Consider the following 27,352-nt stretch of genomic DNA (forward strand, 5'->3'; position numbering starts at 1 on the left):
TATTTTTTTTCAAAGCTGCATAATTCAATCAAGGTACTAATGTTAGCATTGCATATATTTCTTTCTGATATTATCCTACCCCTGTTCTCTCAATAAAGTTTCTACGAGCAAGGTAAGAACATATTTCTGCTTACTTTCCTTATCAAATTCATTTAATTCTATTCCTAGTCATGTTCTACAAAATTCCAATATACGTTTTTCACATACATGGGTTTCCATGCATTTTCAACAAGAAACATGTTCAATGAAAAAAAAAAAATAATATCAAACATTTAACTAAATAAAATGATAAATTTGTACTGATTTTCATGAATCATATAAAAAAGGAAAGGAATGTAAGATTCTGTTTAAGAACTAGTTTATATATCTTGTAAGTGCATGTATTTGTTACAATAGTGTTTTAGACTGATTATGAAATGCAAATGTGGCAATATTATGTCTCCTCATTTCCTTATTTGGTGACTGTACAATGTATATGATGTTATGGAGATTTGACGTTATAGCAAAAATAAATGGATTTCCTAAAGTTAATCACAGAAAAGATAAGTAAACAACTGTAAGCTTATCTTTCTGTATTAATCCTAGCAGACTAGCAATGCAGGAGCATGATGTTTTCTCAAGCAAACCAAAGCACCATTTGATTATTTTCCCTTTTTTTAATTACAGAATCCATACAAATGTAACGAGTATGATGATTTCATAACTTGTTCAATAATGGGCAACATATAAAATTTTTCCACATTCAATTGTAAGTGTTGTTATTTTCTACTCAGGGGATTCAATTTTTCAATATTTTCAAGGATAGAAAAGAACTATGAAAACAGACTTTACAATAAAACTTATAAAGGAAATAATATCCTATGCGATGGTTTTCGTGAAAATGCATCCACTAAACATCATTCTTGTGGTAAAACTGGGAAAGTTTGCACGACGGAAGTATGACTTTGACAGTACTAAGCTAAAGCCAAATGAAATGAAGAAAAAGGTGTAAGGTGTTATGATACGGTTCAAATTATCATTTTTGAAACAAGTACATGTAATACCAAAAGGAAAATCAATTTAGAAAATACTTTCGATAATAGTCAACATTTTCTGTTTTTCTACTCTGAGGGAGTTTTCTCTTTTTTTTTTTTTATTAGGTGATTTGCTGTTGAAAACATACAACAGCTGATTTATCCTTACATCTATTCATAATCATACATACAAAGTATGGTGATCCAGTTTTAACCATTGCTAAAGTTTTGTCTATGAAAATGAAAAATGAGAGTAAAGAGGCAGAAATTTCAACCAATCGGATGCCTCAGTATGGTTGATATGGAAACAAAACTCATGTGCTATTGAGTTTACACTCTTTTAAATCAGCTCAAATACTACAGTTTTATCATAAATTTTGGTTTGGTTGCTATGGATGACAGCATATATAAGCATACTCTATATTTGCACACCCACACCAATACCTTACGGAGAAAGATTCATATGAATCACACAAGTAATTTTTATGAAAACTTAAATTCCATTTTTAGCAGTAATTTTCATGACCTTTGACCTTCAGTTATGAAGATCTATCCCATCTGACGATCCAGACAAGAAAAATCTCAAGTTGGAGAAAGTTTCCAAGAAGTTGTCAAGTTCATGTATGCTGTGGTTCATCTGCTGGATTTTCCATGGAAATTAGACTTGACAAAGTGACTAATTATGATGTCTCCCCACACTAATGTGAAGGAAGATATGTCATCCTTAATTAAAAGAGTTTTATACTCATTCATAAAATTTGTTACTGATCTAACTGAAATTTAACAATCATGGATATATCAATTTGTATACAAAATTTAGTTAAAATTGAACACAATAATATGGAATTCAGATGTTAAATAAAAACTAGTCACCAACTTCAAGTCAGGGTGGCATCAGTCTAACAGCAAAGTCAGCCTTGTATTGGTTCACCAGAACAAATTTTGATAGTTCCAATCAGACTGAAACTGATAAATGCTCGCCACACACAATTTTATTAACACAAGATTCTAACAAAGAAGAATAATTCTGTAATAAGGGAGTATTGACAAATTGGTATGACAGAGGTATACACCAAATGATTATCGTCTTTCAAAATACACGCCAAGTAATGCTTTTAACATGAAAATTTTAATAAAGGGCAGTAACTCTGTATCTAAGGGGTTGCATGCCCTGAATTACACTGCACATTGTATTAGTATGACCAATGTATACACCAAGTTCCATGATCCTTGCTGAACTATGGGCAAAGTTATGTTACAGACATGAAAGAAAGTAAAAATGGACAAAGTGGCAACTATATGCTCTCCCAAAAAATTTACAGGAAGCATAAAAGTCAGTCATCCTTGAACTTGACCTCTGGGTTCTGTAGAGATGCTGAATCTTTGTATAAGCTTGTGTTATTCTTTTCCGACAGCTATCAACTTTTACATTTATTAACTTTCAACTGTAACGAGGCGTCGCACACAATACAAATACCCACATGCATCAAATTTGTATGACATGGAAAAAGTTAATGTAAACCTACATGTGTTCACAAAACATCGCCTCTTTTAAGAGCTCGGATATGTACCCTCTGCAGTGCAAATGTAGGTTTCATTTTTTTTTTAAATGAATATCTCAGTTGAAGTCTACTGTAGTCAAACTGCAGCCTTTAGAGCAGTGACATCTAAATTTCAGCGAATTTCTATTTATAGTAAAGTTGACCTAGTTTTTTTACCACAGCAGGTCAAAACTTGCACTTGTAAAAAAAAGCAATCTTTGTGCACATGTGTGAGGTTTGTAAGAATCGGAGAAGTGATGGAGCCTTTAGAGCAATGATGTGAAAATTTTGTTGGTTTCTTTTTATAGTAACGGTGATTTAGTATTTGACTGCACAATGTTTGAAGTCAAAATCGTGTAAAAAGTGATGTTTGTAATCATGTGTCGGGTTTGGAATATTTGGATGAGAAATGCAGCCTGTAGAGTGGTGATGTCATTTTTTTTTCTCCATACAAACATCTTTTTTTTTGATAATGTTGAGGTGCATGTTTTAATGTGAATGTTGATGAGGTTAACAATGTATTTGTAGATGATGATGATGCTTCATTCAGTCATTGTGATGATGATGATGATGATGATGATGTACATATGACATGGATAGGATGATGATGATGCATGTGTTTTGATTAAGATGAGAATATGACATACATGTGCTTATGAACGTGAGGTTAAAAATGTAAACTATTGGATGATGATGATGATGATGATGATGATGATGACGACGACGACGATGACGACGATTGTATTGATTTAGGATAATGATGTACATTATAGATGAATTTCATGATGATGATGGATGGGTGGATGTTAGTGTTTTTGTTGATATTTGTATACTTCAATGTTTAAAATTGAAAAAAAAAGAAGTAAAATAAAAAAAGAAAAAACACAACTGTTTGTACAGAGGGTTTGATAATACTATATTACAGCTTGTTCTCATTGTCTTCGTTCATAGCAGTAACATTCGTGAATTTACTTCAATATGAAAATTTGCGTTAATTGCATTGAAAAAAGATTTTGTTCACAGTACTCCTAACAATTGTGCTAAAGAAATAACAAAAGTACAGACAATCATGAAGCACATTTTAATTTATATCTAATCAAGACACACATTTGTTTCAGAGACACACTCACAACCACAAGATACATTTTCTTCATAAAATAACATTATTGAAACGTTGCTGGATTTGAAATTTTCGTTTGCTTTTCCTTTCAAGTCAAAACCGAGCAACAAAAACCATTGCATTCTCATTTTTCTGAGATTTATTGAAATGCTAGATTTCCTGTTTGAACTTGCATATCCTTAATAGCAGGACAAAACTTTAACCTTCAGATATGACCTTATGCAAAGCATCTGAAGTTGTTTGTAAAATTCGACTATTTTTTCATTTTTGCATTTTTTTGATATTATCAGGTAAATTTTCTTTTCTAATATAATGTGTATTATGTAATAATTATTCCAACTTACAAGAAACAAACCTGTTTACATATTGCCTTGAACATTTAATTCAAAATTGCTTCTATAACTTTCCACGGTACTTAGTAAAGGCTGTTCTACTAAAAATATCTCCCAACCCAGATTCTGAAATAAATCGCGAAGTTCTATTTTTGTCATTACCTCTACGGGTGATTACAAAAACCCAACTTGGATGTCATTTCATTAAGTATAGATTTTATCACGTCTTCACACACTAACATACTGTGATGATTTTTATACCTATACTGTTTAGCCACAGGTTTACATGACTACACTGTAACATAGTTTTCTTCTGCAATAAGCGGGTCAATCTGTTTTTCCAAGTACATTTCAAGATAAGCTTTTTCGCAACAAGATCCAGGTAGTCATATAATGAGCTGACAAACATATAAAAAGACTTCTGTTTCAACCAGTGAAATCGTTGTAAGTTATATGAGGGAAAATTTGTCTTGATTCCTTGTAAAACCTTCTAGTTAAAACTCATTCACACCAACTAACACACACACCCTTAGATCACATGCTACATATATTACAAAACTAAGGTAAATCACACTAACTAGTATGTAAAGTGTACACAACCTTTACAAGCACTTTTTATACAAAATTCTAAAATGGCGATACATACTTGTGCACATAACATCAAACTAAACAGGGAAAGCTATATGTTGTGTCTTTTCTGGTAACGATACCATGATCTGAAGTGACAACAATGAGTAGTGGACGATGAAACAAATTCCTCATGACTGGTTCTGAATCGTAAGTTTATATACATGTGTATCAGAAACAATTACTCTGATGTCTGAAAGGTTTGCTCGCGTGTTCAGTAAAACTTCTATGATTATACAACACATTCAAAAGTTAACAAACCAGTCCATAATGCATAAATGAAAATGTGGTCAAAGTTAAATGTGCCATCAAATCAGAAAAAGACTGGTGAAGGTCACAAGTGTGACAAATAGATAGATGGACAGAAAGTATCAGAAAAAGACTGTGAAGGTCACAGGTGTGACAAATAGATAGATGGACAGAAAGTATCAGAAAAAGACTGGTGAAGATCACAAGTGTGACAAATAGGTAGATGGACAGAAAGTATCAGGGAAAGACTGTGAAGGTCACAGGTGTGACAAATAGATAGATGGACAGAAAGTATCAGAAAAAGACTGGTGAAGATCACAAGTGTGACAAATAGGTAGATGGACAGAAAGTATCAGGGAAAGACTGTGAAGGTCACAGGTGTGACAAATAGATAGATGGAAAGAAAGTATCAGAGAAAGACTGTTGAAGGTCACAGGTGTGACCACCAGGATAGACAGAAAGTATCAGAGAAAGACTGGTGAAGGTCACAGGTGTGACCACCAGAGGATAGACAGAAAGTATCAGAGAAAGACTGGTGAAGGTCACAGGTGTGACCACCAGAGGATAGACAGAAAGTATCAGAGAAAGACTGGTGAAGGTCACAGGTGTGACCACCAGGATAGACAGAAAGTATCAGAGAAAGACTGGTGAAGGTCACAGGTGTGACCACCAGAGGATAGACAGAAAGTATCAGAGAAAGACTGGTGAAGGTCACAGGTGTGACCACCAGAGGATAGACAGAAAGTATCAGAGAAAGACTGGTGAAGATCAAAATTGCACAGAGAAAAAGAAGGGTAAGGAAAGTGAAAGGAGACACAGAGGGCGGGTGTGTGGTTGATTAGAGGGTACTGGGAGGAAGGGTAACATAAATGAAATGAAGCAAAGGAAGTAGGAGGGAAGAGAAGTGAAAGGAGATTCAGAAAGTGAAAGAGGGGAGGTAAGGAAGGGGAGAGCAAAAGAAGTGAATGGTGACACAGAAAGAGCGAATGAAGGGCAAAAGTGAATGGAGACACAGACAGCAGGAGGAAGGTAAGGAAAGAGAAAGAAGACAGAAAGTAGGAGAGGAGAGTAAAGGGAAAGGCAAGAGAGGGAAACGGAGGTAGAAAGAGAGGGAAAGGTGTAAGCTTTACAGATTAAGAAATAATTCAATGCAATTGTAAGCAGTGGGGGGAAGCTATGCGTAATACTAGAGACATTAACGTGAGACTAAATAAATACAATTCTATCACTATACAAATAAAATATTTGGAATGATAAGCCATCATTGGCACAGTGTCCATATTTCTAATCAACAGGATATATACACAATATCATGTATCCAGAAAAAAAAAAAAGAAGAAAAAAAAACAAAACGTTTTGAGATAATATATCTCAAAATAAAGACATGAAGTTGAGAACAATGTTCTTCTGTAAAACATCCTATATAGACTTGTGGTTTCAGTGCCATTTAAAACTGATATGTTTGATTTGCGATAGATCTGGTGTAAAACTTTTAAATTCTTTACACGATGAACCTGAACTACACACAAAATATTTGTATGTCAAGTCAAGAAATTTGTCAATTCATACAAAATATCATATCCTGTGTCACAAAAAGGTGTCAGCTTTCAAGGTACACGAGAGATGTATGAGGATAATAGTGAACCTTGAAGTGTAAAGATTCTGTCAGCATTTAACAGTATATACCAGCCGTGTGTTTATCATGGGGTAGTTTTATATTGATAGTTAATCATCATACACACTTGTGAGTACATTTGTACTCAGCTGACACATTTTTACCACACATGCTACAGAGTCAGATGTAGTTTGGCACACATTTTTAACCCGATTAATGAAAGTACGAATTAAGTAGCAATTTAACAAATTCAGAAATTAGGATACATTCGATTTTCTTTCTATACCAGAAAATTTTCATCATTATCAATGTTACAAACTGATACACACTTGTGTAAAATATTACCTACAAGTGTGTATGTAGCACCTTATAGCAATATTGGTCTATGACCTTAGAGTAATACTGACCATGAACACTAATTATCTCCCCTTTGGAAGCACTTGTTAGCATTTTAACCTAAATGTTAACCTGTTCTCAAATGCTTATCTGATCTCACAATAAAATTGTTCTTTTCACATTTTTTTTTTTACATTTGGCCTTTTATTGAAATCACTATGGAGGAATAACGACTTATAATAACATGAACAGATATCGTATTGTAGTATATTTAAAGACAGTAGATGTAACCAATAGAAACCGTGATATGCCAAGTTGCTGTATAAGGACACAACTACAAAGAGACTAATTTCCGGTATGAATCAGGTCCAAACAGGACAAAGAAAAGAGGATGAATTTCACCTCAGATACCGTCTTAGTTTCAGGATGTGAAGTATTAGGTACTGCTGTTTATCATGATCACATGTGACAAACACCCAGATAATTCTGCAATTGTTTTTGTACTACAACAGAAATGCCCTGGTTCAACATTATCATTGCCCAATCATGCGGAAGTTCTTTGGTTGAGAGAACCACTTTGGAAACTATGGTAGTTCCACACTGAATGTCATGGTCATCAGGGCAGTTCTTTAAGGGAATATGCTCCCAAACTGATAGTGTCACTTTCATCATATAACGTAGTAGAGCTGGCAAAGCTACCCAGTGTTGGTGAGATGGAATCCTGTAACAGAGAAAATGGAAGAATATAACTACATGTGTTTCTAACATCAAGCACAGATGCATTCATATCTCATGGAATAATTCTGTGTCATCTTGAACCATATCAACCAGGTTTCACTAATGGTGATGAAATTTTTATTGTATGCTAAAATCAACAGGTCAAAAAATCTTCATGGTCAGTCCCATTCTGGAATATCCTTGACATGGAAAATTAAGTGTAAAATCCTAATATTTGATTTTCTTTATAAACTCTGGATACCATCAGCTATGTATACCAAGTCACTTACAGTGAGGTCCATACAGCTAGCCAACCGTTTGCCTTGGAGGTTCCCACGGGGAGTACCTAGGTATCTCTCTCGGGAGTCTGCGAATGGACTGAAAGCATGTGATACACTGGACACAGCTCTCTTCAGCCGACCCGGGGTCTTGTTGAAGGAAAATGCTCGACTGACACGCTTACCCAGTCTGAAAAAAAGAAAAAAGAAAAAAAAAATATATATAGAAGCTAACATAACGTGATGGACATACTAATCAATATGCACCCAAGCTCCCTCTCCCCCTCCCGAGTTATATGATAAAACTGAATGAAAATTTTTATTTTTCTAGAGAGATGAAAGTTATTAACTTTACACTAATAAGACAGTTACAGTCTAAAGATAACCTGAAGTTCTTAAATTAGAAAAAGTTTGAAGTGTTTATTTTGACCATAAGTATAAACACATCAACAGGTTTAAGTTCACTGATTTACTGGAAGATATTATCTTTGAGTTCCCTGAAATCTTGATCAATAAGTAAAAAACGAACAAAAGGAAGAGGTTCCTGCAAATGCCAAAAACTGGCTCAGTAAGACAGCAGTATGTGAAAATATGATATTTGAAGTTTCAAATGCTACAATTCCGGCATGAACACAATAGTTTACTCCTGTCAACTACTTTATATAACTGTTTAATGTACATGTATGTCCTTTGCCTCTACTTCTGTAGACATGATACACAGGGTTGTATGGAGGGGAATCCCCATGTTGTACTATGTCAGTTATATCACCTGATATCTAAATGAAGCTGATGAACTAGTGACTGAAATTAGGAATATTCAAGTACTGACTAGTAAAGACAGTGTTTATATATAATACACAAATTTTCTTTTCAATTCCATGCTTATTTCATCAGTCAGGCATGTGTATTTGAATGATTCTCATTTTAGACATACACTTTGAATGTTATCAAATTTTCCCGTGGACCTGTTAAAATGATCTTTCTTTAAATGAGAAATCAATCTGACTACCAGCTTCCAATTTATGTGGTAAATATTAGCATAGAGTGCACTGAAATACCTTATGATAAAAAAAATCTGAAAATTTATATTGAAGTGTTTCTAGTTAAAGTTAAGAAAAAAATGTCCCATGCATCCCTAATTGTATATATCACTTTTACTTTAAAAAACTAAAATTAAACTTGTAAAAAAATTCCCTCTTTAACAATCACAGGTATTACAAACAAATGTTAATATTTCAATCGCAGCTTGTAAAACTACCAATTTAACTACAGGAATGATGATATACTTTTAAACATACATAATGTTAACACATTATCACTTTCCAGCAAATTAGCGCAATGATGGATTCTTGTATCAGTAAAATATGTTGTACATGTATATAAACAATAAACAGAAGCGACAGCGCAGTAATGTTTTAGAGTTACACTTTCAGCACAAAAAGTGCTAAAAGCAGACTACAACTAAAATACATGTTTACAGCATTCTCTCATATCTATACATGCACAATGGTTTATCTGATAAAATACATTAAGGAGGTTTTACTGGCAGTGTTCGATGTTTATCGTGATAAATACTAGATTTTTTTAGTTGAGTAAGGAAAAGAAAATGCTGTCTACAGTTTTTTTATAAATGGCACATAACGAAGAATAAAATATGATCCTGAAAAGCAAACATAAGCAAGCACTTCCTTCGAGCAAGCACTGGACAAATTCGGAGTAAAATTGGTCAAACAGAACATATAGTACAGAAGTAAATTCACAACCTTAACCTTTGACCTCTGGACCTGAAAAGCGACCTTAAGCAAGTACTTCTTGTAAGTAAGCAACAGATGATGTTCCTGGCATAAATTGACCAAACAAAACTTAAGAATTGTGCATAAACTGATTATAGAAACAGTTATCTTGACCTCCGACTGCTGAACCTGGGCAACAATCTCTAGCAAGCCCTTTCTTCAAAGAAGCACCGAATGTAGTTGGAGAAAAAAAAAAAAAACAATTATAATATTGATTACTGGTGCAACAGTTGATGTTTTGATCCATTGATAAATAGGTAACCACAACGAGCATGACCCTAACGCTTTTAATTATCTTCGTAAACAAACTCACGCAGGTGCCTGACTTAACAAGCATGGAAGGCTAGGATAATTGGATAATTAACAGCCATTAACAGGTATAACACGATGAGTATGAGGACACTGATGACACCCGGCTTGGGCTGAATGTGTGCAATTGGTCAGAAAATGGTGTTTTAAGTCTGAAAATGTTCAATCCTACCTTATTCCCATAAAAGCAGGTGATATGTTCAGTATTGGTATGATCTTTCATAGTATCTGTTCCCACCGCGGTGTCCGAAAATACTTAATGAATCCAACATTTAGAAAAACAGAAGATGCCTATAGTCACAACCCCTGACTAGAAAGGCCGACAGGGGTGGAGAGAGCTGTATAATTTCATATGCAATTGCAGACACCAGCATTGCTGCCAGTACATCAGAACTGGATGAGCGTGCCATGCAAATCCAGAGAGGCCATAAGGTCACAGACTTCAAAGTACGGACGATAATTATGAAAATGATTATGACCTGTTTTACCACAACAACGAAAAATCTACCGAGGCAGATTTCCCTTCAGTGTTCTTCTTTGACAGTGACAATGATGAGGAGGGATTCCAAGGATTTCAGTGACTGTGTTTGTGTAGTGCATCGTAACGAAAGTGATCGGTGACTGTTTAGTGAAACATAACTTCAGTGCTATGAACTGCTTCAGTCGTAAGTTGTTTTTTTATATATATAAAAGTAATGAATTGCATTTCGAAATTTATCTTATTCTTTGTTGTCTTTATCTTAAATCTATCATATACGACCAACGACTCTAAATATAACTATGTGAAGGGAGGTAATCCCAAATGGCGCACAGAGAACTGGAGAATGATAACGCCTAGAATGGCATGTTCCTGCATATAGTACGCACCCCCTTTTTGACACGACAGTTTATGTCTAAAAAAGTGTGCACTATACGTACAAATTTACAGTATTACAATTCCAATCTCTGATCAGAGGAATAAAAAAAAAGTAAATTCTCCGGAAACATAAACTAGTTCTGAGCTTGTCTGTCTTCACTCTCTGTTGCTCAGTTAATTATCATTGGATTAAATATCATCACTTGTTGGCTGGATAATAAATTCTAAAATTTAATTCGTTGCTGTTAAATGATGAACTACCGTTTATATTTATACTTTGTGCTGCATAGCCGATACTGGTAATAAAAGTATATGATTATTTCATACCTTGCTGCTTTACTGAAAAACAAAAGGCAACCAACTGTCATAATTTGCTGAAGTAAGCCAATGGCACACTGTTTTATGGCTGATTAATAATCAAATAAAAGTCATCATTTTCTGCTTAGCTGATGAATAAACAATTGTGCTGTTTAGTAACAATGAAATTCTATCTTGTTAACGGTTTGAATGACTTACCTTGCTGCTTTACTTATGCTATGCTTGCCCAATTCACTTGTATTAATGTGGAGATCTCGGCCAACGACAGTCACCATTAGAGATTCCTATCACAAAACATATAAAAATCATACAGTGTTCAAACCGGGACCATGTATAAAACGTCACTTGATACATAGGCATGCTCTGGTAAGTCTACACAGCTGTATGTCTGTAACCATGTAATTTCATAACTACATCAACATTTAAAACCAGGTGTGGAAACTTTAAAATAAATCCCAATTCGTACTCAAATTTCAGAGCATCACGATGGATATGTCACTCCAAGGGTGGGGAACAGTCTGAGAGTCATGCAGATTGTGAAAAAGCATGACGGAGATACTTACGTGATCAGCCATACACACTATATGGGAAATACTCTTTGTAAGCTGCGTCATAAATTCTTTCTTGCTTTCTTCTCCATCTACCATGAAGCTGAATAATTTTTCTGTCATCTCGGAATTACTTTTAACTATTACACCAAAGGAATTTCGACAATCTGAAAGAAAACGCTATGGTTAACTGCGCTTGAGAATAGACTACATATCCATGTTCATGATGATGCAAATGCCTCGGATAAAGAACACCTTAGTCTCATTTCTGTGACCTTTCTGTGACTTTTCTGTGGCTATTTGTCGCAGGTGATAAAAAATGCATGAATGTAATAATCAAAAGTTTTGTTTTTTTTCATCTTCACATATTATGATATTTTTAACTGCAAAAATTCAACTTTTTTTAAAAAAGAAAATCTAAGACATGAACGTCACTGCTCCTATCAATATATGTAGCAAGTTCTCGTGAATTTGCAGAAGCTGTCAAATATGACCTGTATCACATCTGTTACTGCGGAATTCGAGAGAGAGAGAAAAAAACGTAATATATTGTGTAGAACATGATATTATGATACTAGGGGATAAATGTGAACCAAATCTATTGAGAGGTTCTCTAGATATGACATATTGATTGGGAACAGGGCTAGATGGAAATGGGTAATACTGTAACACTCCCTCCCCCTCCTATAAAGTGGAGGAGCAATAGAACTGCAGTGACATGCACTTGATTTTTCACCGACACAAATAGATACCTCTAACAGTTCATGTGTTTTTCAGGAGAAAATGTCCCGTAGAAGCAAGCTCTTACCCTCGTTCTCTACACAGTCTAAAACACGTTTGATTGCCGCCAATGGTATTAGTGTCAGGTGTTTGAATGCCTTCTGCGGAGTTTTCAGGAGGGCTGGTGACTTAGAGCTGTTGAGATACCGCGACCGGCGCTTACATAGCTGAAACAGCAAAGGAATGTTAAATTGCAATAAAAGATTTATACAACACAAAGTTATTAACAGTTCACATATCTTCTTATGGCTGATGCAGATACCACAGGGTGGTAAATGAGGTAGAGGAAAATATGTAAGTTTTTTCTTTATAAAAGACTATTACAATTTTATGGCAAGGAAAACAAGCTTCTACAAGTATGAACAAGGATATTCCTGTGACAATATCAATGTTCCACCTCCAAAGGATCTGTATGGATCTATTTTCATAAAATTTCTTAATTAACTATCAATACATATGCAAATGCACTTGCAGACTGAACCAAGTTTTTGTCTAATTTTTTAACATTGAGCATTTATTTTTCTCTTTAACTTTTTTGAAAAGAAGGTTTACCAGGGTAATAAAAGTATCATATATTCTTACCTCCATACTGTCAGTAAAGAGAAACAGTGAAAGGGGCATTCCTCGACCACAAAGATCATCCGACAGCTCAATCACATCTATACGAGCGACAAACCGTCGATGTGATGACAGCAATGTGGGCTGTTGGTTACAACAATGAAAAATGACATCAAATTACAGTAGCTATGGTGAAAAGTTTAATATACAATGTATTATAGTTTAATTTTCATTAGAAAAATAAGACCTGTTTAGCTGACATTCTGTTTAATCAAATCAATACAGCGTGCCCAGCAAGGTGTATGGTGAAACACGTTCTGGTGTATCCTCACATGTTTTTAAGTATACAATGAACATTTCCACTGATGGCATTTGCTTTTATGTTAAAGTGAAACATCAGAACGTCAACTGTTTACAATGGTCAACAAATTTATCTGAAACATTCACTCATTATCAATACAGGAAACACTGGTAATTAATGGAATTTTTTTTAGCTTAATCAAAAAGTTACCATTTTCACCCCTGATACCTCAATCGCTAGTTGCTGGCAGAAATAGACTAATTTAAACTTGCTATAGATTCATATTATTTTAAGACTAACCACTTTTTGTAAATTTTTAAGATAAAACGTGGCATGCTTTTGTATAGTGTATTAAACTTTTTTTTTTGTATCAGAATGATGTGTGTTTACTAATGATGATGATGATGATGATGATGATGATGATGATGATGATGATGATGATGATGATGATGATGATGATGAAGTTGTTGTATGAGCACAGATGACAATGAAGATGAGAATGATGTGTTTACTGATGAGGATGATGGTGACATTTTAATTTTTAATTTAATGTCTTCATATGATAAGTATTGTTATGATCATGTGCTGTATGAAAATCTTGAATTTTTTTTTTTAAAATTACATAAAAAAAAAACGTGGTTAATACTTACAGGACAATTATCTATGTCATTCATGATCTCAAACATGACCACTTGATTCTCGGTCTTCCTCTTGTCCTCATTGATGTGTCTGTAATTATACACACATTGTCAGTTTCTGTCAAACAGCAGATATCTATTCTCCAGCCTTATCATCCATCAACCATCGTTAAATCACATTCATATAAAAGCATGTCTCAAACAGAAGAAAAACACTAACAGCTAACAGATTTATAGACCACATTTGTGTACCTAGTGATATGAATAGTTGGACCCGACCTACTGATCTTAATTGCTTACCTTGACAAACCTTTCAAAACTAATATCAATATGTGCAGATCCATCATGATTTATGCCTAAAATGTTACATTTGAAAAGTTAACGAACCAGTTTTTCTGTGGCAGCAAAAGTGGCCATAATATTAAATTTCCATATAATACTGCGGTCGAATATAACATATTGATTGTATATATGTAGTACGACACTCCCTCCCACAAAGCGTTTGTTTCACATACCTGAGAATATCCTTATCCATCACTGGCTAATACAGTGTTTTATCTGCTACCTTTCTGTCTAGACTATTTCTAACAAGATTTTTACATCAAATGAAAACATCAGTATTATTACACATTAGTTGTTTCCTGAAATCTCACTCCTTGGGAAGACATTTTTTTTTTTTTCAAAAATACCCACTGATACATATATTTAAGAACAAGAAAAGTAAACATCTTGCACTCACGTCATAACTTCTTTGAGGATATTGATGGCCTTTTCAAGCTTACTGTTGTCAATGTTGTCCTTTGGGGTATGCTTCATAATATCTGTATACAAAATTGTATAATTCTCACACCATACTCATCACATTATCACCTTACACAAAGGTATCAGAAAATTTCTTTAGAAGTCTCACATTGATATTTGAACCAATAATTTTTTACTTTACATTATAAATCAGTGTTGTGATTTTTTTCTAATAAAAAATACAGTCCAGTAATACTCTAATAAATTTTCATTTTTATTTCTGATTTCAGCTGCAGTTTGATTTTATTCTAAGACACATGGATCAATTAGCTAAAAGCATAACCTATCTATCCTTTACAACTTAAAGTTTTACAAAAATGGTAGTTTTCCCTGTACTATTGTATCCATCCTCGATAATCCAGGGGTTACACTCACTTTGGCTCTCTGTCTCCCGAGGACATGTCATGGCTAAATTGAAGGCACAAGATAAGTAATTTGCACAGAGTGAAAGTGATCGTAAACCCTACAGTATGCAGGATGTATTGTATTAAACTTTAGTAGATTCCACTAAAGTCACATTTGCAATGACAATGATGATCTGTTAAATTGTGTTTCCCAGTTTTGGAGGGGGGGTGTTAAGGTTGGAGATACCAAGCATTAACTAGCAGCAACTGGACCGACAGTAAACACAAACCATTAAGTAGTAGTGCAATACTGGGAAGTCGCTGGACAGGCCGGATTAACAGCTCGGTCAACGTCTGTCGTCCACATTCCGGTTTCGACTGACACACCTGTGCAATAATACGATATTCTTTTTATCAACAAGGTCTTTAACTGATATCTTGTAGCTTACTGTGACAGCATGTATTTTTGTGGGATCCAAATTTTTGTGTGATTTCAAACTATGCAAAATCTGGACTAAAAAATTTCAGATATTAACATACCTAACCACCTCATGTGAAATGGATATCATTGTCCATTACCCTATAAAAAAATGTTATGGTGCAATATGGAATTCAGTTAATCCAAAGAACAGTTCACATACTATTGTAATAGATCATGAAAGATGTTGTGACACATACTTACCTTCAGAAAGGCGTGAAATCTAGGGTTAGTTTTATCACATTTAGCTATGGTTTCTTTCGTTTGTTCAAAATAGTTGACAAATGGTGGGTACGCTTTCATCAGAGCATCCGCCTGAAACATCAAATGTTGACACATTGGTATTAAAAGGGGCTGTTTGAGAACAGCATAGCATGGCCATAGATGACCAAACTCATGTATATGCAAATTTACTCCATTTAGGTCCTATAAATTAGATAATATAGTTCAATATATTGCTATATCCTCATTGAAATTTGCGATCTAGAACAGATGGAAGGAACTTCAGATTAGAAAACTTTACATTGTGAGGTAGGATGCCTCTGACACTAGCGAGATTACATCAGTACCCCTATTCCTTGAATAGAAGATTTAAAAAGAGACGTCTAGAGGAGCTGCTCGAAACCAGGAATAATAAAGAATTTTACCACAAATCTAGAAGAAATAAGGAATCTTTGTGAAACATACAAGATCAAACTCCAATACTCAATTACAGAAATGGCTATTGAGGGGTTAGTCTAATATAACTGACATTAATTCATCACAATCATAAATTTAACAAATATGGCAATGATTCAAGATCTTTGTGATAACAACAGACACAAATCCCACGTACATGGTTAAGGATGACATCGCCTATTCCTTTATCTTCACTCCAGTTCTCCACGATGCCCTGTAGTTCCTCCCAAATTTGACAGTGGACATCATAGATTGGTGGAATGTTGCCAAAAATGACTTTGACATGTTGTGGAGCCAGCAGGGCTCCACTGTACTGATTGGTCTTCTCCACCTCTGCTTTAAAAACCTGGTCATATAAAAAAAAAACCGCAACATTAGGGGTAATGTTGATAGATATAACACATTTCTAAATGACTACTAAAGCTTGAAATTGAAGAAAGGGTAACAGAATGAAATTTTGTGGGTGTCATGTTAACAAAGAAAACAAAATTCTGTCGGGGTTGCTAGAGGTAGCAAAAAAAAATTGTGTGGATCATTTTATTGGATTTGACAAAAATTCTATTGTGTATATGCATGGGTATTGAATAAATCTTATTGTATGGGTGGTTAGGGTGAAAAAATAAGTGCCTTTCTCCATTTCCTGACCCCTCACATTTAATTCTGAAACAGCTCTAGCGACTAATCGCTGCACTTAATCAAGGTTCTAACGATCTGTATTTTAAATGTTTTAAATTTGGGACTTCACATTCACAAGCTCATGGCTTCCATCAGCTGAAAAAAAAACAGTAGGAGGGCCACATCATTGTTCTATCAGAACACCAAGGTATATACTGCCTAATAACATTAACTTGGGATTAATGGGAAACATATAATTCAAATAAAGAAAACGATCACTGCCAGAGTGACTTTACAGATGCTGGCTCCTTGAAGTAGTTGGTGGGTACCTTAATGAACGTCATACAGGAAGTATGTTTTATGCCATCAAGAACAATTAGGGTGTTGCCCATGGACACAACTACCTCTGCACAGACAGGTCAGCTTCTCAGCTTCCTGAGAAACACAATCTGCCAACGGTAACTTTAAGCTATACGTCTCAAATCTTCACCTGAGGATACGTAGGCCAACGTTTTACAAACTAAGCTATCATGGCCCCTCATAGATTGGCATTATGATATTTACAGTAAGAATTGTGCTCAGGATTCCAACGTAGTTTTTTTCTGTCTGTAAAAATTCCATTACAACCTGCTGTCTGGGCGTGATCTTCATTGATAAATTGGAGACTTTCTCTTTCTGATCTTCTAAGGAATAGAGAGTTAAAGAAATCATTATCAGGCAATTACAACAGAATATTGAACAGGTGTATCCAGATCAACTGGTTAGGTATCTTAATGTTTGTAGTTTATACAACAAAACCAAAACAGTCGATACATAGAAGAAATCTTCTAAAAACAATCAATTATTTCAATAGAGTTAGGTTTTCAAACACTCTTAAATACTTATCATCATTTCAGCAGTTTTCTGATGTCTGTAAAAATACGTGATGATTTATGCATAATATCAAACTTCCAATCTTTAATCGATATCAAGAATTACAGACTGCTATTTATTGTTAATAAAGTAAAAATAAGTGAACTATAATGAGATTCTCAACCAGCAAAAACAAGATCAGGCTTCGAAAATTAAGTGAGAAATTTAGACGATAAGAAAACATAATAAGAAAGCATTTAGTGTCAATTTATTTCAAGTTTATATCATCCAACTGCATTGCCAAAAATACTTTTATACTCTGCATTGTGAATTAAATATAACAACAGGTTTTGTTTTCACTGAAACTGGATTTAGCCTATCAAAAATTCAATTTCAATCACATTAAACTTTTATTCCATACAATTCTATCTATAATGTTGTAACTTATCTACATGTTCCAGACTTACCTGTAACATAATCAGATTTATCAGGTGTATTGGAGGCATCTAAGAATGAACTCGGACTCATGGAGGTACGTCCCATCTCACTGGATCTTCGCTTGTAGAGTGGCGAGTCAAAGTCGCCCTCACCAGCCAGCTGTGCAATGTTTTCCTTTAACCGTTTCCTCTTCCGTGACTTGGACCCTGACATGCATCGTCCAGGTGTGAATATCGGGTTAGCAGAGGAGGGCATCTGTACACAAGAAATATATCTTATATACAAGTTTTGTCTCTTTCATAAAAAACAGCAGTAAAACTCATTGAAGTTATTATATTATGGAAGAAACACTCATAAAATATTTGCAAAGTGATAATCAGTGACTATAACTGAAACTTGTTTTTTTACAAATCTAGTCGTAAGAATTCAATTCTACTAGGTAGATCCAGCCTCCCAAACCAATGTCTAGAAGGAAAGCTTGTTTCAAGTACCTTCACTGACCTTATAATTGTAAGCATGCTCAGAATTTTTTCTATTCTTTCAGCACAAGAATTCATATTTACTAGATTCAGCCTCCCAAACCAAAGTCTAGAAGGTAAACTTGTTTCGAGTAGATTCACTGACCTTATAATTGTAAGCATGCTCAGAAATTTTTTTATGAATTTGTAAGAAGAGAATACATTCCAACTCAAATTCCAACATAATATTTAATCATTATCAAAGACTGGCATGTTTGAATGAGTGATACTGTTAAGGGTTTTTAGAAGTAACAACTCACCTTCTGATATTCTAGCAGGTTCTCATCAGCACAAGCCTCCATCTGTATACTTCCCCAAAACCACTGAAATCATCATCAAAAATGTCACACTTAAAATGATTCAGACCAAAAGCAAAACAGTTATTTATATTTTTCCAATACTTTGACAGGCAGTTTAGTCTTGAATGTTGGAGTAAATGGAACAGTGTGTCGTAGTAAATCTCTTTATATTTTCAAACTTCTATAAAATTTAACAGATTTGGACAAGATGGACAACACCTTTGAGATTTAGTTGAAAACAAGATCTCATGCAACTATATGTCTCACTGTCTTCCTTTGACACTTAAATGGATATATGAAAAAACAAAAATAATCCTGGAATGATACACCCAAACAAATACTAATTTTTTTTTTATCTGTTTCACATTTCTATGTCTTGCTTACATTCCTCTGTTGCTGTGAGACAAAAATATTATTGTTTCTGGTTTTGTACTTCCAATAAGATGTGAACTATCTACCAATATCTCATAACATAAATGCATTTTAATAAGAATGGCCTCAATTCCTCCATGGTTCAGCCAGACTGATTGCCACTGACCTCTGCCTTGACAACATAATGTGGCAGCATGGTGCTAGGTGGCAGCTCCTTGGTGCTGTGGTCATCCACCACCAGGTGTGTACTCTCATCATCTCCAACTGCCCCAAATGTGCCCCCTTTTAAAAAGAATAGTCAGTTAACAGTTAAGTCACAAGAGGCTTTCATAGGCCAAATAACTCATCCTCAAGTATGATACTTTCAACATTTATTGGCCGCAAGCAGAAGCATTTTCATACAACTTGCAAAAATTTTAAAACATGACTTTAAAAGTCTGGCTTTTTTCATTCATATTTTTACCATGTAGTAGCATGTCATAATAATTCATTTCTTTATAAATGACACCAAATTGGCTTGAGGTATCGCATGTACTATACAAAACTTTACACCAAAATATTTTCGCCCTCTCTTTTGTACCAAAGACTGAGGATTTCTGTGAGCTGGACAACAAAGTGATTTCTGAATTCAAATCTATTGATATCAATCTGTCGGTAATTTTAGAACCTCTCACCATTTTCTATAGTCAATTCTTCCATATGTTTTTGTTCTTCTTTGGAAAATCCAAGGAAGCTGAGACAGCACTTGTAGAATGGAGGCACTCTGTGAACCATCTGAAGAAAATAGAATGGATGTAATGTGTGAATGAAATCAAGCATATGTTCAAATCTACAACTGACTGCTCTTTTTGGATTTTTTTCCATCAGTATATTTCTCAAGTACTGAATTTTTCTGGTAAGAAATCCCTGTGTCAGAGTAATCTTGACACGTATACTTGAAAAGTATTTTGAAAATTATTGGTTCTGTCAATTTTTGTTTTTCTCTAATTTGTTTAACTTATGATCATGTCAATAGTAACTGCATTACGTGGTAATTGCAGACTACTTTGACTGAAGTAACACTTCTATATAGACGTTAGATAGACAAGTAAACCAAGCACATGAAAATTAGGAAAATACCCGGCAACTGCTTTCTAATAAATAGCAGAATATTTTGATATAAATCTTATTGGTTATTACACATACTTCAATATGCCACCAAGTTAAAAAATTAATAACAGCACAGCAGGAGGAATTTAGTCATGAAATTAGATAAAGACTGTGCATGGTGATGATAATTGTTCAAGTAAAAATCAGAAGTGGTCACCTGCTAGTGATCAAGTTCTCCCAAAGTGACATAGCACATGTGCCTCCATAAAAAAAATTGAGAATTCCTGAGATGGCAATCCACTGGTTTCAGTGTTAAAATACTATTACTTCAAAACAGACTTCTTCTGATTAATAGGAAAAACAAAAATTTTCAGCCAAAATATTTCATTTCAAACTTTTCTGAACTCTATATTAACTTATATTTTTCAAATATTTTAAGAGAAGCTTACAAGTTTGGCATCTGTGCCTTTTATCCCAAGATTGTTCCGTTCCTCCCATACACGATACAGCCAGTCTGAACTCATTATGGGGGTTCCAAAACTGACAGCAAACTGAAAACAATGTCACTATTATTTTAAAATGACAATTAAAAATGAAACAAAAGGCCTAGTGGCCTTGACTGTCACCTGAAATAAGCAATATTGAATATAAAGGTTAATGATAGTTATCAAGTGTCATGATATAGAAATTGTGACACTGAATATAGTAAGCCAGTGTCAATACATGCATGCCATTAAAACTGTCATCCTATACTAATAATTCTTACAAAATTATTTCCAGTGGGAAATAACAAACGTTATGCAATTTCACAAGTAACAAACATGTATTCCTCTAAAGGAACAATCGCATGAAAGTAAATTTTATATGACGTCTATAACTTGATTAATAATTGTTTGCGGTGTTCTATTGATGAAGGGAACAGCCATCAGAAGTCATACGCTGCAGTCAATATTCAGGTCTACTGCACAATGCAGAATTAGTATAATTACCAGGTATTACGATTTTCAGATTCATTTTCATATATATACAGGGCTCTCACTCCCCATTTTGGGACTGGGGCCCGGGGCCTTAGAATTGGGAAAAATAATGGTGTTTTCCTTAGAATTGGGAAAACTTGGGGTCTAAATTGGGGAAAAAAGATACTATTTTGCATTGGGAATTCGGCCCCAAATCTGGCAGATCGAGAGCCCTGATATATATATATATATATATAAAGGTGGTATTAGGGTGATCTGAAGCATCTAAGGAGATCCACAGTGTATACAGCTATGGTGTTTCATCATAACGATCAAGTTGATTGGGACATTTTTCAACACATTAGTATTCTTACCCTGTACTTTTCACCCTCTGTACTGTTGGCCACCAAGTGTGTGACCTTGGTGGTAATCTCCTTACGTACACTGCCACCCATGTGGTGAAGGAGGTCTGCAAGAGGTGCCTGAGGACAAAAACATTAAACATCTAGCAATCTACATTTAAAGGACGACTACCAATATATATAAATTACTGTATTACTAGTCCAATATTAAAATCTGAATATAAATTGTCAAAGGATAAAACAAAATTGAAAAATTGATTTTCAATTACGTTCAATTTGTTTTGATTTTTTTATTTTGTTGGATGGAAACTGATGTCATTACAAGATGTTGGGGAAGGTATCATCTCTGACAACTCACCAGTTCCTCGCGTCTGTTGAAGCCTGTGAAACATGTGATGACGCCCTGCATGGCTGTACAATAAAGGGGACGACTGTGGAACGGAATTGGCTGTAACCATAAATAATAGTGAAATTGAATTGTCTGTAAAATTTACAGTCATATGACATATCTCATTTAGATATATGACCTTCTGAAGTTATTTACTGGTAGGTTGGAAGGTTGGCGCAAAAAGGGATTCTGAAATTTTACAAATGAAACTGACTCAAAGAACTGAATATATGAAAACATTTATTGGACATAAGCCCATGCCTGGTAATAAATCCATCCATATCTAAGACTGTTGTTTATCCTTCAGTAGGCCCATCCATATCTGTAGCTGTTCTGTAGAATTACAAAAAATACCCCTCATCCCCAAACTTTTAGATTGGCGTTATGCATCCCCCTTTCTTGCCCCTCCCAACCCCTCCAACTTTGTAAACTCTAGCTGTAGGCTTAATTCAAGATAATTATATACATTTGTCAGTATTCTAGTTCCTGATGTTTGAGGAAGGTTTGTCAAGTAATAGTTAAGAGAAATGACTGGTCAAGGAAAATCTTCACATATTTACAGAATAGGACAAGACATATCTTAACATATTTTCAGGTCAGGACAAGGAAATTCTTTAATTTCCAATCAACTATACAGATCTATTGACTGAAATTGTTCATCAAGTATATATGTAAATTTAAACATAACATAAGAGATGATGCCAAGAATGAGTAGGAAGACCTTTAGAAGTTTATATGGTGTGAACATATAGTGTGTAAATTAACCTACTGAGTAGGAAGACCTTTACAAGTTTATATGGTGTGAACATATGGTGTGTAAATTAACCTACTGAGTAGGAAGACCTTTACAAGTTTATATGGTGTGAACATATGGTGTGTAAATTAACCTACTGAGTAGGAAGACCTTTACAAGTTTATATGGTGTGAACATATGGTGTGTAAATTAACCTACTGAGTAGGAAGACCTTTACAAGTTTATATGGTGTGAACATATGGTGTGTAAATTAACCTACTGAGTAGGAAGACCTTTACAAGTTTATATGGTGTGAACATATGGTGTGTAAATTAACCTACTGAGTAGGAAGACCTTTACAAGTTTATATGGTGTGAACATATGGTGTGTAAATTAACCTACTGAGTAGGAAGACCTATGGTGTACAAGTTTATATGGTGTGAACATATGGTGTGTAAATTAACCTACTGAGTAGGAAGACCTTTACAAGTTTATATGGTGTGAACATATGGTGTGTAAATTAACCTACTGAGTAGGATAACCTTTACAAGTTTATATGGTGTGAACATATGGTGTGTAAATTAACCTACTGAGTAGGAAGACCTTTACAAGTTTATATGGTGTGAACATATGGTGTGTAAATTAACCTACTGAGTAGGAAGACCTTTACAAGTTTATATGGTGTGAACATATGGTGTGTAAATTAACCTGACAGAATTACACGACTTGTTTTAGTTTGTATATATGACATAACCGATATATTTAAAATCAGCTGTAAGTGTTACTATTCACCAAGGAAATGGGGATATACACACACTTACATATTTGTTTTTGGCACATTGAAATACAATTGGGGGCCCGATGATCCTTGCTTCAGCCTTTAAAAGCTTGTGGTATACCTCCCCCTCAAACGCACTGAGGACAAAGACACTTTCTATCTCCGAGGCCCTGCGTATCAACTCCAGTCCAGTGTCAGACTCTTCCTGATCAAGTTCCAATGCCTATAAAATATCACAGAAATGTAGAAATAGGTAATGTATGTTGTAAAGGTGCTGGAGACATAGAGATAAGGAATTAAAAGTGACATGGTGGAGAGAGTTACAATTCTTGTCTTTTCAAAGTTTTGAAAAATCACAGCAGTGACAGCAATCTCTTGATGTTTAATCACCATACCACTGGAAGTATCTAATGATCATAGCATTCAGCTTTAATAAATCATAGCTCAGTTTCCTAAACAAGATTTCAACAAAAGATCATAATTCAAAAAGAAAAACAAACTGCCTTGTACAGTTCTGATAGACAGTATAATAACATTTATTTCACTGCAGTATTTTTTCCCTCTATTTTACAGCTGTTTCCCCCAGTCAAAATTGGAGTCATTTTCCCAAAATGAAGCAACTTCAAAAATATTTTCCTAATTTTCTGAAAATCCTACTTTATTTTTCCAATTCAACAAGGCAAAGGCTGCTGTAAAATCAACATAGAAAAAACGCTGTACTGTACCAAACAATCACTAGTATATGACATAAGTAATGCATGTTACTGGTATGCAATAAATCTCATATAATTTACAATCACAACTTCAGAGACAAAGTGCAAATACACTTTCACTGAGTGTGTACCTATGTTTCTAGATCTATAAGATGTGTAAATACACTTTCACTGAGTGTGTGTGTGTGTGTACCTATGTTTCTAGATCTATAAGATATGTAAACACACTTCCACTGTGTGTGTGTACCTATGTTTCTAGATCTATAAGATGTGTAAACACACTTCCACTGTGTGTGTACCTATGTTTCTAGATCTATAAGATATGTAAACACACTTCCACTGTGTGTGTGTACCTATGTTTCTGGATCTATAAGATGTGTAAACACACTTTCACTGTGTGTGTGTACCTGTGTTTCTAGATCTATAAGATGTGTAAACACACTTCCACTGTGTGTGTGTACCTGTGTTTCTAGATCTATAAGATGTGTAAACACACTTCCACTGTGTGTGTGTACCTATGTTTCTAGATCTATAAGATGTGTAAACACACTTCCACTGTGTGTGTGTGTGTGTGTACCTATGTTTCTAGATCTATAAGATGTGTAAACACACTTCCACTGAGTGTGTACCTATGTTTCTAGATATGTAAGATGTGTAAACACACTTCCACTGTGTGTGTTCCTATGTTTCTAGATCTATAATATGTGTAAACACACTTCCACTGTGTGTGTACCTATGTTTCTGGATCTATAAGATGTGTAAACACACTTCCACTGTGTGTGTACCTATGTTTCTAGATCTATAAGATGTGTAAACACACTTCCACTGTGTGTGTGTACCTATGTTTCTGGATCTATAAGATGTGTAAACACACTTCCACTGTGTGTGTACCTATGTTTCTGGATCTATAAGATGTGTAAACACACTTCCACTGTGTGTGTGTGTGTACCTATGTTTCTAGATCTATAAGATGTGTAAACACACTTCCACTGTGTGTGTGTACCTATGTTTCTGGATCTATAAGATGTGTAAACACACTTCCACTGTGTGTGTACCTATGTTTCTGGATCTATAAGATGTGTAAACACACTTCCACTGTGTGTGTACCTATGTTTCTAGATCTATAAGATGTGTAAACACACTTCCACTGTGTGTGTACCTATGTTTCTAGATCTATAAGATGTGTAAACACACTTCCACTGTGTGTGTACCTATGTTTCTGGATCTATAAGATGTGTAAACACACTTCCACTGTGTGTGTACCTATGTTTCTAGATCTATAAGATGTGTAAACACACTTCCACTGTGTGTGTGTGTGTGTGTACCTATGTTTCTAGATCTATAAGATGTGTAAACACACTTCCACTGTGTGTGTACCTATGTTTCTGGATCTATAAGATGTGTAAACACACTTCCACTGTGTGTGTGTGTGTGTACCTATGTTTCTAGATCTATAAGATGTGTAAACACACTTCCACTGTGTGTGTGTGTGTGTGTGTGTGTGTACCTATGTTTCTGGATCTATAAGATGTGTAAACACACTTCCACTGTGTGTGTACCTATGTTTCTAGATATGTAAGATGTGTAAACACACTTCCACTGTGTGTGTACCTATGTTTCTGGATCTTTAAGATGTGTAAACACACTTCCACTGTGTGTGTACCTATCTTTCTGGATCTATAAGATGTGTAAACACACTTCCACTGTGTGTGTACCTATGTTTCTAGATCTATGAGATGTGTAAACACACTTCCACTGTGTGTGTACCTATGTTTCTAGATCTATAAGATGTGTAAACACACTTCCACTGTGTGTGTACCTATGTTTCTAGATCTATAAGATGTGTAAACACACTTCCACTGTGTGTGTGTGTGTGTGTACCTATGTTTCTGGATCTATAAGATGTGTAAACACACTTCCACTGTGTGTGTGTACCTATGTTTCTAGATCTATAAGATGTGTAAACACACTTCCACTGTGTGTGTACCTATGTTTCTAGATCTATAAGATGTGTAAACACACTTCCACTGTGTGTGTACCTATGTTTCTAGATCTATAAGATGTGTAAACACACTTCCACTGTGTGTGTGTGTGTGTGTGTGTGTGTACCTATGTTTCTGGATCTATAAGATGTGTAAACACACTTCCACTGTGTGTGTGTACCTATGTTTCTAGATCTATAAGATGTGTAAACACACTTCCACTGTGTGTGTACCTATGTTTCTAGATCTATAAGATGTGTAAACACACTTCCACTGTGTGTGTACCTATGTTTCTAGATCTATAAGATGTGTAAACACACTTCCACTGTGTGTGTGTACCTATGTTTCTAGATCTATGAGATGTGTAAACACACTTCCACTGTGTGTGTGTACCTATGTTTCTAGATCTATAAGATGTGTAAACACACTTCCACTGTGTGTGTACCTATGTTTCTAGATCTATAAGATGTGTAAACACACTTCCACTGTGTGTGTACCTATGTTTCTGGATCTAAAGATGTGTAAACACTTCCACTGTGTGTGTGTGTGTGTACCTATGTTTCTAGATCTATAAGATGTGTAAACACACTTCCACTGTGTGTGTGTACCTGTGTTTCTAGATCTATGAGATGTGTAAACACACTTCCACTGTGTGTGTACCTATGTTTCTAGATCTATAAGATATGTAAACACTTCCACTTTGTGTGTGTACCTATGTTTCTAGATCTATGAGATGTGTAAACACACTTCCACTGTGTGTGTACCAATGTTTCTGGATCTATAAGATGTGTAAACACACTTCCACTGTGTGTGTGTACCTATGTTTCTGGATCTATAAGATGTGTAAACACACTTCAGGTATACCTTAACAGCAGCCTTAAGTTCTTCATTTTCTCTGCACTCTTTTCCAATCAAAATTACCAGTGGTTCCTTAACATCTGAAATTAAACAAGGACCAAAATTTCATTGAAGAATTTTCTATTATTACATAATATAAAAAGAAACAATTTTATTTACAATATTATCT

General features: G+C 34.8%; 1 protein-coding gene across 1 annotated transcript in view; it reads right to left on the minus strand.

The window, feature by feature from the left end:
• Window positions 1–7,449: 7,449 nt before the first annotated feature.
• LOC132549554 (protein ECT2-like) overlaps window positions 7,450–27,352 on the minus strand; it is a 32,015-nt gene continuing 12,112 nt past the window's right edge. The window contains exons 4-24 of the mRNA XM_060213492.1: window positions 27,190–27,263; window positions 23,674–23,853; window positions 22,090–22,179; window positions 21,744–21,851; window positions 20,863–20,964; window positions 19,999–20,098; window positions 19,491–19,606; window positions 18,914–18,976; window positions 18,165–18,390; window positions 17,410–17,528; window positions 16,388–16,576; window positions 15,757–15,867; window positions 15,365–15,461; window positions 14,669–14,750; window positions 13,942–14,020; window positions 13,015–13,134; window positions 12,461–12,599; window positions 11,668–11,819; window positions 11,303–11,388; window positions 7,841–8,018; window positions 7,450–7,554 (exon numbers count right to left, since the gene is read on the minus strand). Coding sequence (XP_060069475.1) covers window positions 7,450–7,554; window positions 7,841–8,018; window positions 11,303–11,388; window positions 11,668–11,819; window positions 12,461–12,599; window positions 13,015–13,134; window positions 13,942–14,020; window positions 14,669–14,750; window positions 15,365–15,461; window positions 15,757–15,867; window positions 16,388–16,576; window positions 17,410–17,528; window positions 18,165–18,390; window positions 18,914–18,976; window positions 19,491–19,606; window positions 19,999–20,098; window positions 20,863–20,964; window positions 21,744–21,851; window positions 22,090–22,179; window positions 23,674–23,853; window positions 27,190–27,263 — 2,516 coding nt within the window. The remainder of the gene's footprint in view (window positions 7,555–7,840; window positions 8,019–11,302; window positions 11,389–11,667; window positions 11,820–12,460; window positions 12,600–13,014; window positions 13,135–13,941; window positions 14,021–14,668; window positions 14,751–15,364; window positions 15,462–15,756; window positions 15,868–16,387; window positions 16,577–17,409; window positions 17,529–18,164; window positions 18,391–18,913; window positions 18,977–19,490; window positions 19,607–19,998; window positions 20,099–20,862; window positions 20,965–21,743; window positions 21,852–22,089; window positions 22,180–23,673; window positions 23,854–27,189; window positions 27,264–27,352) is intronic.

This window comes from Ylistrum balloti, unplaced genomic scaffold, assembly GCF_031769215.1.
Source record: "Ylistrum balloti isolate Yb309-2 unplaced genomic scaffold, AGI_CSIRO_Ybal_v1 Utg370064, whole genome shotgun sequence".
In the NCBI taxonomy this organism is placed as follows: Eukaryota; Metazoa; Mollusca; class Bivalvia; order Pectinida; family Pectinidae; genus Ylistrum; species Ylistrum balloti.